Here is a 15962-nt window from a genome sequence, read left to right as displayed (position 1 = left end):
CCCATGTTACACTACGCAGTGCTTCATCCAGTATTAAATGACTGCAGGAAAGTAGACTGCACTTTGGCAAAGTTGTGCTACTGTACAGTACTCTTCCTTGGAAGATGTTTTTCTGTAGGAGTCAAGGACAGGCAAAGCTTAAAAACATGGGGCAAGATTTCTGGACAAAGTGACTTTGTGGCACATCCTCTCTTGAGACATGGTTCTTGTCATCAGCCCCTTTCTCCTACTCCTTTACTTCCCTCCAGCTGCTCTCAGTGCATCTCTCCTCTGATTCCAGGACAACAGAAGCATTAAAACTTTGGAAAATTGGCATCTGTTTCAGAAGGACATTGCAGATAGGGCGGGGAAGGCTGCAGCCATTGTGGTGCCACCAGTGCAGACATAGTCCTCTTTTTCATCTATCATCCCAAACACAAAGCACTCCTGGGCTTCCAGGCTGGAGACTGCCCACCCCAACCCCAGATTCCTTTTTCCACCCCTAACATTTATTCTGATATGAACTTGCAGTGGCCTTAACAGACTCTCGCAACACTGAAGAATCACCAAAATTTCATTAGGCAACTCCCATTCCTGCCCTGTCGCTACTCTTATGCCAGGGTAGGAAAACTAGGGAAAAAAGTCTTTGAGCCACCTTTTCCCCCTCAGCGTTTACTTTCCAGGAGTACTTGTGATTTCTAAAACCCTTCCAGATACCTTAAACCTTATTGCGATTACATAAAACATTAAGTGGTGCACCTAGAAGTTTTCAGCAGATGACAATACAGTGAAAGCAAGCTAACAAAAATGAACACTTTGCTCAAAAAGCTTTTGGCAAAGACCCATGTTCTCTACTGTATGCTCACGCTGCATTGCTTAATAGGATCACTTTGCATGCACTACACACCACCGTAATGCAGCAACTCCTCTGCGAGTGCCAGCACAGTAGATTAAAAGAGGTTACCTTTGGTGCCAGATTTTTAAAAGCCTACACAATAATGCTTTGACAGCTGCCCAGTCAGTATGTATACATCTAGATATACATAATATCCAAAGCACTAGCCTCCTATTTACAGAGGCAGTCTAAGAGCCAAAACCACATTACTGCACCAAAAACTATAACTAGAAGTGAACCAGATTCATACCTGAATTTCCAACTATTAACCTTTCATTCACTGAACACTGCCAAAACCAAGTTTTGTAGCTTGAGATGCATCAATTGTACCATACCTATGCATGAATCTATATGTTGGTAAGGAATGTTTATGAGTTTGTAATTAATTTTCAAAGGCTATGACAACATATATGACATCTCTCCAGAATTAAATGTTGTACCCTACTTTTTCCTTCAGATTCTATTGTCTAAAAAATTCTCCAGATAGATATTAATTTTCTATTACTTGATTCTTCAGTCAATACAAAAAATGCTAATGCAAAAGTGTGTGGTGCCAAAGGCATAAGAACAGAATTACAAAATAAATTATAAAAAATTAAAAAACTTCCCACAGCCAGCCCCCCAGCCATTTCTCTTTCTACACCTATAACTAGAGTTATTAAAAAAAATCCATCAAGGAAAAAAAAATGCTGAGGTTTCTGCATGTGATGTTTTAGTGTTTAAAAAAAAAAATTGAACAACATGAAAAATGACTATCCCTAGGTTGGGGATGGAATGGGGGTGGATGTTACAGAAAAAAGTCATTTTTGCTTTTATTTTAACAGCTTTAACTTCATTGTACTCTTCTTTACATTCAACACTTTCATTCATGACAGCAAAGCAAGATTATTACTCCATGTTCTCCTGAAATACTTAAAAAAAAAAGGAAAAAAGATGTGTTTTGTTTTCTACCCAGAAGGTTTACAAGACCGTCCAGACTGTCATATACCAACATCTGTCTGGTTCATATGGAATTTCTGCGTTTTTTTAGAGTATTAAAATGGCTTTTTAGAACTCTGATTTATTTATTTACCACATTTTTGTCAAAGGTCCACAATCAGAATATGTAGGATTGCAACCTCATTTTTCAGAAACAAAAAAAATTAATAATTATTTTTTATATTTGGGATTACACCACCTGGAACAAAACGCCAAACATATCTACCTCCCTGTCTCAGGGCCTAAGCTGCTCTTCAAATAACTGATTAAAAAAAAATACGTAAAGTCCATAATTTCAAGCAGAGACAATCCTTTTCTCTGAAATGCATGACATTTGATGCTGCCAAAAAGTAATACTAGACGAGAGAAACCATTTGAATCCTTTTCATGCTTGCAGTTTCCAGGTTTCCAGGAACTGGGGTAGAAGCTGCAAGGATGATTTATAGCATGCATAACACTTCAGAAACATCCAAACTCCAGTCACTGTGAAAGGATTGCACCACCGTACCTAGAGGCCGGCTTAGAAAAAAGGACATATTGTACCTGCGACCTGTAGGGAGAAAACATATTTTTCTAGTTAATGGTATTGGTTCAAGGCTATATACTAATTTCTGCCTGTGATTCAGTGAAAGCATTTGGATTAACACAACATGGAGTAGCCTTCAAATGGCTACAGTTACATATCCAAACCTTAAACAACTTCATCTTCTTTTCTGCATGCTCTGACATGTCTCTTCTTTGGCGGGGACACCAAATTCAGTGTTAACATTCTGCCTCCCCAAAGGCCTCATTCTTTTCTCATCCATCCCCATTCCCAACCCTTCGTAGGCAGGGCTGGCCACAAGCAGAATGGCCCCAGGAAGGATTTTCGGTGTAGTCCCAAGGTCCATAGCAGTACCTGCGTGCACAGCCAAGAAGAGCTCTGGCACAACCTCAGTGCTGGAGTGTGAAAATGGGGAGCCCAGGCATCTGCACCCGAGCATGGTCCTTTGCTCCCACCAAGGCACCTCCAACCTTAAACCTACAGTAGCAGACAAGCAATATTACCTATTTCTGTGACTGCTCCAAGCTCAGAACCTTTTTCAGCTTCACAACTGTAATATGAGGATGTGGCTCCACTATTATATTGATATTAATGCACAAGGGCAAATTTTACAGCACATGGCACAGTAAGAATACTTTATATTGCTTATAGGAAGCCAAGAAATAATGCAAATTTGGGACACAAAAGAACTGTCAGCATATTGTGCCCGCCTTTTTGCCAGTACTGGTTTGCTCCATCCAGTGATTTATTATGTGTACTTTTAGATTACTTCAGGAGACTGAACTTCAATTTGCAGGTTATTCCAAACTCTAACAGACAGTTAGCAAGGTTTTTGGGGTTAGTCCAAATTTTCTTGTACAGGAAACTATTTTTAGTAATATTGCCCTGGATCAATCCCTACCTGGTGACTATCACTGCTCAGCAGAGCATTCTTCAGCCTTCAAAAATTCTTGTGCCTGGCTCCATGTCACCCAAGCTGAGATGCTTATGTCAGAAATACAGTTCTTCCTACATATATAATGTTCAGGGAAGAGGACAGCATCACCAGAGGATAATCAGGTTCCTACCTCTGGCAGACTGGAACTCATCTGGTCTAACTTTAGCTACCTAAACATCAGGTATCTACTCTAAGCAATTCATATAGGCTTTCTCTATATTCAACAGAGATGCTCATTCCATCTTCAGATAGGACCCTCATACAGGAATGCACTATTCTCAGAGGATGGGTGTTTTTTTCCTCCAATGGTAGAGAGAGATCAAATGACTAGCCACATAATAGCTGAAGTTAGGGGAGAGGAATATTGCCCAGAGTGCCTTTCTGTCTCCGCTGATTAATGAGATCCTAGGACAATGACACTAAATTAGGCCATACAAATCTGTAACATAGTCATATGCTATTTATAATAAGCTTTTCAGCAGAAATCGCAGTGAATGCCATAAAAGATTTGGCAACTTGGACGATATATATGCCATCAAACACCAGAAAATTAACTGAAGTTTAAACCATTGTAATACAATGTCTTCTCAGTCTCTATCTTGAAATAGTTTTGAAGAAACAGTCAGAGCAGATTACTTTGAAAAATCACCACATGAACATGCATGGTATTGGTTTTAATCTACAAAACACAAAACCAGTTAAGTTTTCCTCTTTCCCAGTGCCACATTGCCATGGCTGAAATTAGATAGACCCTTTTCAGCTTAGCGCCAGAGACAGGTTCTTCTCCACGAAGAGCCCTCAACTCGGGAGCCCAATCCCTTGGCCCTACAGGTTCGTGGGCAGGTTGGGTGTGCTGCAAAGTCTCTTTGTCCCACTGATATATGGGATTTGGTGAAAACTGATGCGTATGTAAAGCCCTCCTGATATTATGCTTTTTTGCTAATACCCTGAACAAAGACTGCCCCCAACCGATATATTCATTAAGAAGAAATGACATGTAGGTGGTTTGTCAATCTAATTATATTATGTCCCTCCACAAGCTCTGCCTAGAGGGCATATATGCAATTATATATAAATTATACCTCTTCAGAAGCTCTGGCTTTTACTCCCTAACTATCCGTAACAGCTATCAGCATAAAGCAGAATGAATGACTACTCTTTGTACGACCTTAGTTGTGCCAGTCAAATAGGAGAACAGTGACTTTTTCTTCTGTTAGACTGTGTTTGGACCATAGGCCCATCACAAAAAATTAACTACAACTACACAAGAAATTTAAAAAGAAGTCTCAGCAAGTCATGACATTTTTCTGTGCTTGGAAGAGACGCTGCAATTATTGTGGAGCAGGAAAGTGCTGAGATGGTTTTAATGACATCTGCCGTCTCTTGATTGACAGAGCATAAACGTTTCAGAAATATAAGCAACAGCAGTGCAGCTATAGAGCGTCAGACAGCAATATTTACCAACTGCGACCAAGTTACTGCTATCAGACACAAATTGCACATCTAGCACAGAGTTATTTTGATCTTGTTTTAGAAATATCCTCTTTTCGATGAAGAGGTATTAACAGCTTCACAAACACTGTCAGTTAATCAGAAGATATTAGAGAAGCTCTCCACAGCTTAGCAGTTTTCTGTCACTTGCTCTAGTTGTTATGGAACGTGTGGAAATGAATAAATGTATTAATACACCACATCCTGTCAGGAGTTCTTGGCACACTGCAAGCTTGTCTACTGCATTTACCAGTCAAATCTGCCTGATACTTTCAGCATTCCCTGACAGCAACCCGTTCACATGGAAATCAGCATGGAGCCTGCTTTTAAATGGTAATGTTTCACATTATGGTGCCTGACACTAATTTCTACCTAGCCAATAAGTGATATTTCGTTTACAAGCCTGCCACAGATGTGCCATTTATTAAGTTCATGTTTACGCTCAGTCATTGATTTTTGCCACATTGTGACTTTTCTTAAAAGCACAGCCCATAAGAGTGTTAATCACTGCTTATGTACGCAGCAAGATTCCTCACTAATTTCCTCCCAGCTAAGTTTTGCCTGCTGCCAGCTAGGTGAAGGAAACGTGTCCTTCTGGATTCAGGAAGGGTCTTTCTGGGACAGAAGCAGAACTGCTGCATCCCAGACTGTGCCAGAAAGGGAGGCCGCAGTGGTGGTATGAGGAGATGAGAGGCAGGAAGGAAGAAAATGCAGTGGTGTAAAAAGCAAGAAATAAAGTGAAGACAAGTGAGGACTCTTTTTAGCAACTTCTAGCTCTTTTCCTTTCTTATAAGGCCCTCTCAGGCCTTTCTGCCATTCCTTTTCTATTGACAGCCTCCTATTTTCACCCATTTCCTTTCTCTTGGTCTTCTATATTTGCATCTTCTTTCTCCTAACACACACGCACAAATGGTAGCAGCGACACAGCATGGCTCCCAGCATGGCATGGGCTGTGGGAAGCATGGTGATACAGCCTTGCAATTGGAAGTTCTTCAAAACAGGGAAGTGCAACACAGTGCAATGGTGTCTTCCTATGCTATCCTGGGGTAAAACGCTGCAAAGATGAATGCTACTGTGTAAATACTGGGTATTGAAAGGAAAGTGCTTGCCATCAAGACAAAGAAGCTAATAATGTGCCAGGAAACTGTTTTGTATAAAGACAAATAAATCTCTCCCATTCAAAATGGAATGCATATCCTAACAATAACCACTTCTGTGCTTTGATATCTGAAGTAGAGCAGCTGGGTGGATAGAATTCAGGCAATATTTCTAAAGAGAAGAACATATGGTACGGAATACAGAAACAGTGAAGACAATCTAACCTTCATTGATACTGATAGTATATGTTGATAATATGTAGCTCTAGACCAAGGAAGAAGCAAAGACAAATTAAATAGGAAACAATTCCCTCTTACACTCACCTCTTGCTAGTCAATTATTTTACTAAAAAAATTTTAGTAGTAGAAACAACAAGCAGAGTCTCAGTATTGGCTCTCATACACTTTGTTCTGTCACTCAAGACCTGTGACACTTTTTAGTACCACTGCAGGTTACTGGACTGATGCTCTGCTTTGAGGGGAGTATCTTTGGGGATGAAACAGGCTCATATCCTGTTCCCAGTTACACCTCTGTGAAATCAAGGTACTGGATTTACTCCAGCAAAGGAAACTGATTTGAACAGAGTAGAGATCTCATCCCAGAAACCAAATAACATACACTGCATGACACATGGATGCTCTAACTCCTGATATGTTCCAAAAGAAATGTCTCACTTTGCTACTTGATCTGTCTCTTCATAAGAAGGGTCAGAAGAACTTAAACAAGATATTCTCACAGCCTTAAGAATGGCTCATGTGACTGATCAAGAACTTATCAATTTTATGATAAATTTCCACTGTCTCAGTATGATTTAATACAAAAAGTTGCATAAACTATGATCCTTGGGTAATGCTTTAAATGTAAAATGAGATTTTTTAATAGTAGCTTGTTTTCAACTATTTACTACAAATTTCTTACAGTTTTTGTTGCCCTACAATATTTTTCATTGCTTTTGAACTTCAGCAGCAATGTAATCTACTTTTACATGGAGGCTACCAGAGAGTTTCTTCGGACATAGTGTAATTCTTATGCTGTTATTTGCTGGTTCCTATTGTATTCATATGCCTATACATATTTAGTATTTTATGATTGCATCTTCGCAATGCTAATTGTTCACTAAGAACAAAAAACATTTAGGCTAACTTTCCCTTCTAGTTTTCCTGCTGTAACTATGAGAAGAATTAACCTTAATCAGCTGTGAAGCATTATGTATATTTATGACAGTCAACAAGTAACAAGCCAAATTCTAAAGTTTCTCCAAAGTTTAAAGTATTCTCCTCAAGTCCCACATCACTATTTTGGTTCGCAGCACTTCTGAGGGACACCTCTTTTCTAGATATAGGTTGATCCATTCCACTCTTTTCTGCTTCACTCTTCTGGAGAGGGGTGAGCTCTCTGTGCCTTGGTAAATATCCGTCCACCTCAGCTACTGGGTGTATTTTGCAATAGAAATCCTGGCACACACACCTGAAAAATCATCCCTCTGGGATACTTTTGCAGAGGCTAAAATAGATTCTCATCGTCTGCTTCTTTCCAGTCTTGAAGTCAACTGCTACTGAGTTTGATCTGCCTGAGTAGAAACTGAGTAAGAACTTCAGGATTTGGCCTGATAATAAGGAAAAAAAAAAAAAGTGAAACCTTCCTTTGAGCAAAAAATCAAAACCACAATAGCTTGGATTCTCCATTGCCCAGCATCTAATTAAGTCACTAGACACATGAAAAAAAATGAGTGTTCAAAAACACAACTGACTTCAGTAAGGTCCTCAAGTTTCTCCAGCACTCCTTTACGGTAAGCCACAGGACTGGCTTTCCTTTTAAACAGGTTTCAACCAGAGCAGGATTAGCTGGCTGCATAAGAAATCTCTGCAGAGGAACGTACAAAGCTGCAGCACTCTGCTGGGCAACGAGCATTGCTCCAGCCCATAGTAGAATCCAGGAAAGCTGCCATGACCAACAGAGGAGCTTTAGCAAAAGTAGCTGCAATAGTTTGATATGCAGCTGCCCACTCTACCTCCTCGCGCCTACAGGCGATACGTGGCAGAAGAGAGTATGCGCGCACATCTCCATTGCCTTGCAACACAGCACTGGACTGAGCACTGAAGTAGCCGAGATGCTGACTCACGTTTCTTCTACCACAGAGGTAACCTCCAGCAAAGGAGTAGAGCAGGCAGGAGAGAGCAACAGCTTCTAGAGACCACCGCAGAAGTTTGCTTCAGCACCCACAAAAAAAAAGCACCTGTGGGTAGGCCACCAGGCTGGTCTTAATTACAGCAGCATCCTCTCCAGGCAACAGAACTGCTCAGGTTCACAATGCAGAAAAAGTGGCTAAAAGGTACAATAAGCTCCTGTCCTGCTCTAGGCTTTGTGCTGGGACTAGTGTTTTAGACCCTTTTTGAACTGATAGAACTGACCATGCTAGACGTGGGACACTGGAAAAAAATATAGGCACAATGGGATTAATTTATTTTAACAAACTAAAAATGCATTGTGCTTTTGGAATGAAATTCATAAATATTATGCTTCCATGGAGTAAAAACAATACGTACCAATACATTTTCTGCCTAGACTCAGAAAACTGGATCCCAACTCCAAGATTATTTATAGGTGTTAGTGAGCACAGTTTTATGGGTACATAATTCCTTCTTTTTTCAGATATATTTGCAGGTAAAAACTTCAGTGACTTGTGCCATAGTTCTTACATATTTGTAATATATCTCTACCTGAACAGCAGTAAATTAATAACAGCACATTCTGTATAAGCCATCAGATTGCTGCAGGGAAAAAAAAAAAACATTTAATACCATTTTCATGACTTTTTTCCCCCCAAAATGCATAACATTAGTTGTGTAAAAACTCTACTACCATATGAGGCATATTTTGAAGCCTCATATAAACAATGAAGCTTGTATGGCATCCTCAGAGCAAAGAATGTCCAAATATGGCTGAGAATTAAGTACCCTGAGAATTAACTGCTCTTAATAAATTCACTGAAGTTTATAAGTCCACATTAACCAAGAATCAGAAAACAGAAATAAAGGGAAGAGAAAGTGATTCAACTCATTTTCCTGTACCATTCTCTAAAGATGTTGTGTTATAAACTTCCTCCATATCTTGGATGCTGGAGGCATCTGTTGAATCTTGGTCGCTGACTACAATTCCTACTGAAGAAAGGCTAGAAATGAAGGAGTGCATCTTTTTTGCATAAATATCCCTAATGTTAAAATATGGTAGGTCATTACATTTCTCTTTATGATCATTGTTGCACTGGTCTGGATCAATATCTTTTTGTTTTTGATAGTACTTAGAAAACTTATTGAAAATAATGGTGATTGGAAGTGCCACCACTAATATCCCACAGATAATGCAAAGGGTGCCAAGCAGCTTTCCAGCAAGAGTGACAGGGTAAGTGTCCCCATAACCAACAGTAGTCATGCTGATGGTTGCCCACCACCAGCAAACTGGGATGCTGTGTAGTTCTGATGAGTCATCATCTTTCTCCACTGAGTAGACAAGAACAGAAAAAATAGAAATCCCAACAGACAGAAACAAAAGCAGAAGTCCAACTTCCTGATAGCTATGTCTCAAAGTGGCGCCTAAAGACCGCAGTCCTACAGAGTGCCTGGCCAGTTTCAGGATGCGAAATATCCTCATTAACCGGAGGATCTGAACCACTTTCCCCATGTTTTCAATATCTTCACTTTCTTCTTCCTTTGTGTCCACTGCCAAAGTGGCATAAAATGGGATAATAGAGACAAAATCGATGATGTTCAGAGGTTTCTTCCAGAACTTCTTTTGACTTGGTGCTGTGATGAGCCTGATCACTAACTCAGCAGTGAACCAGATGATGCAGGCAATCTCCACGGCTTCCAGCACAGGGTCTTCAATCTCCCTGTCATTGGCATCCAGCCTCTGAAACTCAGGCATGCTGTGGATGCACATGGCAACAATCGATGCCAAGACAACACTCAAGGAGGACACGGCAATTAACTTGGCAGACAAACAGTATGCAGGATTTTCCATTCTGACCCATATCTTCTTTCTTATTTCACCAAAACATAGATTATCAAACTTTTCCAGCTCTTTATCAAATATGGATGATTCTTCATTAGAAGAATCTATACTTCCGTCATTGCTTTTCTGATCCCAGTCTTTCTCAGGACCTTCCTCTTTCCTTTCTTGGTACCGATTGCTGCAGCAGGAATCAATAAATAGCTCATTTATCCCCCAGTACTCTATTTCCTGGCAGAATGAAAAGACACAAAGTTCCTCCATGACATGAAGTTTGCCCGTATAGTAAAAATTCAGAACATATTGGAACAAGGAAGGATTCCTGTCAAAGTAATATTCCTTGTCTGCAACGCTATAATCATCACAGAGTTCTAGAATAGCCTCTTCTGAATGGCATTTGAGAAGTTTCCCAAGTCTGGTATGAGGAAATCGGAGCAAGGTGCTTTGATCCACTGATTGCTTAAAGCCACCCACATTCAAATTGATAAGTTCTGCATCTTTGCCAGGTCTACGGAAAAATTCACCATAAACCATTTTGAACAGAACAGTTCCACTGCTGGTGCCCAGTAAGATTACATTGAACCTACAAAGAACATAAGATATTATTAGAGCATTTAATTCAGTTTTGCTCATGTGACACGTTCTTTTTCCATCTCCAATTACTGTGAAATGCTGTAACAAAAGAGAAATGAAACGACAAATACATTATTCAGCATTTCACAGAAGCAAGTTTAAATTAGTTTAACGGTTTATTAAGTCAGTTTTAGCAAATTTGAAAGCAATACACTCTGGTTTAGCTCTCCTTAATTTTTTCTAGCATAGAGGAAGTATGCCTAATTTATGAATAAACTAGTCTCTGTAGACTACTATCACATTGCAATTAATACTCATTAGATAAGTTTACTGAAATAAACTCAGAAATCTTTGGTTAAAAGACATAAAGCTAGTCAATCTATCAAAACATTCAGGGCAAAACTTAAGAGCAGGTATTTCTCAATTATGGTGTCAGTAGAGGTGTATTGATTTATATCAAGTGGCAATTTGTAATCCATTGCTTTCAATGTTATTTACATGACTGTGGAGTGCAATTATTTCTGTCATGACATCAATCCATTTCCTTCTCAAGTCATCCACAGAAGAGTATTTTGTATTCTTGAAAACATGTCAAATATGCATTTGAAGCTTTCCAATTCCTGACTTTGGAGATTTGTTTAGCCTATATTTGAGTATCTCCACCTCCTCAGGATATTTTGCTTCCTGCCTTCTTACTCACCTGGAGTGTCACAACCCTCTTACGACCTTGGTCAGTTCCAGAAACTCTTCCTATTCTCCCACTGCATGGCCACAGCCACTATGGTAATGCTGATAAGTTGGTGCTGAAATGTCATTTCTGGAAAGAGAAGCTTCCAGAGATGGAACTTCCACAAAAATTTTGCCTCAGCAAGTAACTGTGAATACCTGCAGATAGACAAAAGTAATGGACATTTTAACGTTTCCGTATTTTACTGTAAGTTAAATTACTCAGCTGAAACTGAATTCAGAAAGGCAGATATCATTATTAGCAAATGAGTTAACTCTTCCAGGAGAATTTAGCTCTTGCTTTCCTCCTAAGAAACCATTGTCTTCAAGCTAAAATTGGCAGATCATGAGGAGAGCAAAAATTTTTGATCTCTGATACTTAAACACTAATTGATGTATACTAAGCTAATTTATTTCAACTTAATATGGAAGGCAATTAATTTTAAATGTGACAAGAGAGCTGCTAACAGATGGACTTACATCATGCAATGAAAGTACTTTGATGTTCATTAATGGCTTGGGGGAAGCTGCTCCAGAAACAGCCAATAATTTCTATACCACTCTACATTTCAATTCCTCTTGCAATAGTACCAATTAAGATTCAGAGAGTTAAGACCTCTTATAGTTTGAACACTTTTTTGCTGCTCCTCAAGGTCTCCTGACTCCATCAAAGAAGGTCACTGAGGTTATTTCTATTTCCCTAGTCATCGTTTATACACCTTGGTTGTACCCCTGCTGAATGTCAGGATGAGACACAGGAGGATCAGCTCTTCCACAGGTAAAAGAAACCTAGGCATTCCCCTCAAACAAGAGTCACTGTGTACTTTAATAGGTGCCAGAATGGATAGCTGGGACATCAGGCCTCAAGAGTGAGCCCCAGTTTACACCACCAAATCAGGCAGGAGGCAAAAGAAAAAAAAATAGCAATCATATTTATTATTACCTAGAACAATTCAGCTTTGGTTCAGCTTTCAGGTACTTATATAAATGGACTATTTTCCTTGAGCCATCTGGTTCCACTCTATGAATTTGTAAAGATATCAAGTGTTTGCATTCTGTGACTCCAGAAAAATGACAAGAGCCATGGACTGTTGTGAAGAAAGGAAGAAACAACTGATCTGAATTGATCTGTTGATCTGAAAAAGATGTGAATATCCCGAACAGAGAAAAGTCTGCATCTCCTCCACTGCCAGCTACAGCTGTACCAGTCACTCAAAGTAATTTGGTATTCAAGTTCTTAAGCATCTCTGTCTAACTCAGAACTGACTTTCTAGTCATTTTTAAAACTGACATAACTAGGGCTCTGAACTGGCTCTATTATGAAAATGGAGACATTTTCCAGCTATTGACCCCAAGTCTATCCTCTCAGATGAGCTGCTGCAGAGCTCCCACCCTCCTTTCACCATCAGGAGAGGGGAGGTTGTTCCCCTACCCCTGTGACAGGAGGTTGCTGCCCACGTTTCCTGCACGTGGACTACACCAGCGAGGTCTACAGGGCAACAATCCCACCCTGCTTCATGGTAGGGTCAATCCATATACCAATTAAGTTGTCCTTGTCGCTTGTTGATTATAGCAAGAGAGGGAAATGGAAAAACTCTACAAGACTGAGCTCAAAATTGTGATTAAATGCCAAGGAAAGGCAAGGGAAATACAAATTCACACTGGGAGGGAAAGCACAAAACTGCCCAGAAAGCTGAAGCATCTGTCAGCCAGAAGTCGAATTCCTCCAGCTGAGAGTATTTTCTCATATATGTAAAATACAATTATTTATTTTCTCTGCGATAGAGAAAACCTGCTCTTCAGAGGAGCAGCATCCTCCTGCAACTGACCTGAAGGTAAGGATTTCCATCTGGATGTCTTTTCACCACTCTAGCGTCAGGAGAGGCGAGACCAGAGAAACAAGATCACCAGGAGCTCATGGTAGCAGAGGAACAATTCAGGGAACAATTTAAGACACTCTAGGTTCTAATACAGACCCATCTCTCTGTTCAGGGAGAAGTTACAAAGGATGTTCTGAGACACGATCTTCTTACTCACCTCACCTTTAACCTCTCCATGTGCAACTTTTTTTTAGGACTGTCACAAACATCACTAGAGATCTGTTCAGCACTGATCTCTCTTTTCACTAGTTTCTTTGCACTATTTTCCCATAGTCCATCACACAAGTAGGAATACAGGGTCTGAAGCTTCAAACCTTTTGTATTCTACTACTTCTTATTCCCAGCACTCATTGCAACCAAAGCTACTGAGAACCTAATGATCATCTTCCTGTGTGTAAAGACTCTTGACACCTATAAGAATTGAACAACCAGACCCAGAAGATGCTGAAACTACGTATTTGTTCTGGTAATTAGTTCTGCAGAAACAGATCTGTATTCAGAGTGAGCTTTATTTATACAGTGAAAGAAAAATGGGATTTTGAAAAATGTGGAAAATCACTTCTTTTTTCGGCTACATTACAAACCCCTTTAAACAACCTCTCTTAAATCCAAATTAGTTTGAAACATAAATTCTATTGTGTTCCTGTCCTGCTAAGATATGGGGGAGAAGAGAGAACACTATCTGAGACATACTGCTTTCTAATTATGTAAGACAGAAAATATGCTGTTTTTACAGAACAGTAAACTGGGTACATAGAAGTGATTTATCTACTGAATTTACACCTTAGTATGTAGTCTGAAGTATTCACTAGCTAAAAGAGTTATCGTAAGATTCAGTTGCTCCAAGTGTTTCCCAACACTCAGCTTTTAGGACTGACTGAGCCCCCAAAAAAAAAAGCCCTGGTCTCTACTCGCTGAGGAAGGGTGTTAGGTTATGTGGTAGAAAGCTCATCTCCACAAGCACAAAGAAGGCCAGAGAGACAACAGCAGGGGCAGGTGGGGGAACAAAGATAACATCCTGCCCCAACTAGTCCCAGGCCCGTCGCAGGAGAGCGCTCAGCCCATCCAAGGCTCATCTCCACAAGCACAGAGGAGCGCAGAGGCACAACCACAGGGGGAGAACCCCAACTACCTCCTCAGAGGAACAGACAACCTGTCCAGCTTCTCCAGGGCTGTCCCACTAATGGACCTTTCTCCTGGTCGGCCAGGGAGGGGAACAGGATGAGGCCATTGGTGCTGTTTGTGTTTGCCTGAGGGCTGAGTGTCTGTCTGTCTGTGTTGATCTGCATGGCCAGACGTTTATACACACACACACACACACACACACACACATATATATATATACACACACGCATGCAAACACACACACACGTGTATATACATATACACACATATATATGTTGTGTGTTTGTGCGTGTGCCTACCAGGAATATATTCTCAGCCCAGCTCCTGGTTGGAGCTGGGGACATGGAGCTGCAGCAGCTTCTCCCCAGGGGCAGCTGGGTTCAGCCTCCTCACCTAACGATGGGCAGCAGGATTCAGCTGAAAGACAGCACTGCACTGCACTCATGATCAACAGCCAAACTGCACTTTCACAGCAGCATGAATTCCCCCCAAATTTTTCAAGGACTGAAGTGACTCCGGATTAAGGTCAAGGAGTATTCAAAAACAAACCAACTCTATTTGTTGATGAATTTCTAGTGGGTAAAATCTCTACTTCACTTTCCATTAAGATGAGAGCACTAGCAATGTAAGTTAACATTATAAAAAGCAGCCAAGACCTAAGAATTTCTGGAGGTGGGAAGGGGAAATTCTGACCATAACAAAAACAAAACAAAATGACAGAAATACTGGGTCAATCTCAGCTCCATTTACATCAGAACTGAGAAGTAAACAACCAAAAAAAATTACATCCTACAAGTTTTACTCAGAAATAGATAAAGGAAGAACTTAGTGCTCAGCAAATCCTTAGCATGCTAGACTGACTTACTGTTGAGACAGCAATATAAACCCATATTGATTATGCAGATGATATTCTTAATGGTGCCTCCATGTAATTACTCTGTATAATAAATCCAGTAAGCAACAATTTACTGCTTTGTTTTGAGGGCACTGTAACTGTAATTCGTCCATGATCAAGACAGAAAATGGATCTTGCTTCAGAAGGCCATGATCTGGAACCTGCTGCAATCCTACTATTAAGTGATTTTTGAATTAAGCCAGGAAGGCACAGAAAATTTTCAAGAAAATGAGGCAGTGATGAGCTTCATGATCTGAAGAATTTCTTGTTAGACTTGCAGGGATCCTCAATCCATGAGCAGGGACCTTAGTCCAAACAATTTGTGGCATTTAAGCAAATGACTAGAGCCCCAGGGTAAGGGCCACAGACGACAAACTCTCCCAGCACAATACACTCTTTGCTCAGGGGAGCCCTTTACCCACTCAATGGACTTTTTACTCAAGGGAAAAACTGTGCCCAGCTGGAAATGAAGGTTTTCTGGAGCGCCAAACCTGTGTCATGAACATCCTAAGAATGCAGAGCTACCACAAACTTTGCAACTCTCAACTTGAAGTGCAGCATTAACCTCTTTGATCTTGCCTTCTGTAAACAAAAAGTATTCATATATAACATAATAAACTGCTCACCATTCCAAAGCACACACTTCTTGCTCGGAGAGGGGATAAGAAAGTAAGCAAACACATACCAGATGTTAGTTACTTGGTTGCTTTGATTGCTTCGGTCATTTCGATGAGCTACTGGATAAGAACTCACATAGAATAGAAAACAAAACGAAACAAAACCAAAAAAGATTCTGAGATGCTGCAAATAAACACAACAAATAAAAGTTCCAA

General features: G+C 40.2%; 1 protein-coding gene and 1 long non-coding RNA gene across 2 annotated transcripts in view; both read right to left on the bottom strand.

Moving 5' to 3' along the window:
* The window catches only part of LOC136991607 (uncharacterized), a 53229-nt gene that overhangs the window by 20835 nt on the left and 16432 nt on the right, over positions 1–15962 (bottom strand). The window contains exon 2 of the long non-coding RNA XR_010883843.1: positions 11204–11388. This is a non-coding gene — a long non-coding RNA (uncharacterized lncRNA). The remainder of the gene's footprint in view (positions 1–11203; positions 11389–15962) is intronic.
* Positions 8980–10464, bottom strand: KCNS3 (potassium voltage-gated channel modifier subfamily S member 3). The gene has a single exon (XM_013955080.2). The coding sequence runs from the start codon at positions 10462–10464 to the stop codon at positions 8980–8982; it is 1485 nt and encodes a 494-aa protein (XP_013810534.2).

This window comes from Apteryx mantelli, chromosome 3 (assembly GCF_036417845.1).
Source record: "Apteryx mantelli isolate bAptMan1 chromosome 3, bAptMan1.hap1, whole genome shotgun sequence".
Taxonomy (NCBI): Eukaryota; Metazoa; Chordata; class Aves; order Apterygiformes; family Apterygidae; genus Apteryx; species Apteryx mantelli.
The sequence above is the reverse complement of the archived record's forward strand: the minus strand, read 5'-3'. Positions and strand labels throughout refer to the sequence as shown.

Coding starts and splice junctions, on each gene's coding strand:
- KCNS3 (XM_013955080.2), bottom strand. CDS start 10,464: ATGGTTTATGGTGAATTTTTCCGTAGACCTGGCAAAGATGCAGAACTT.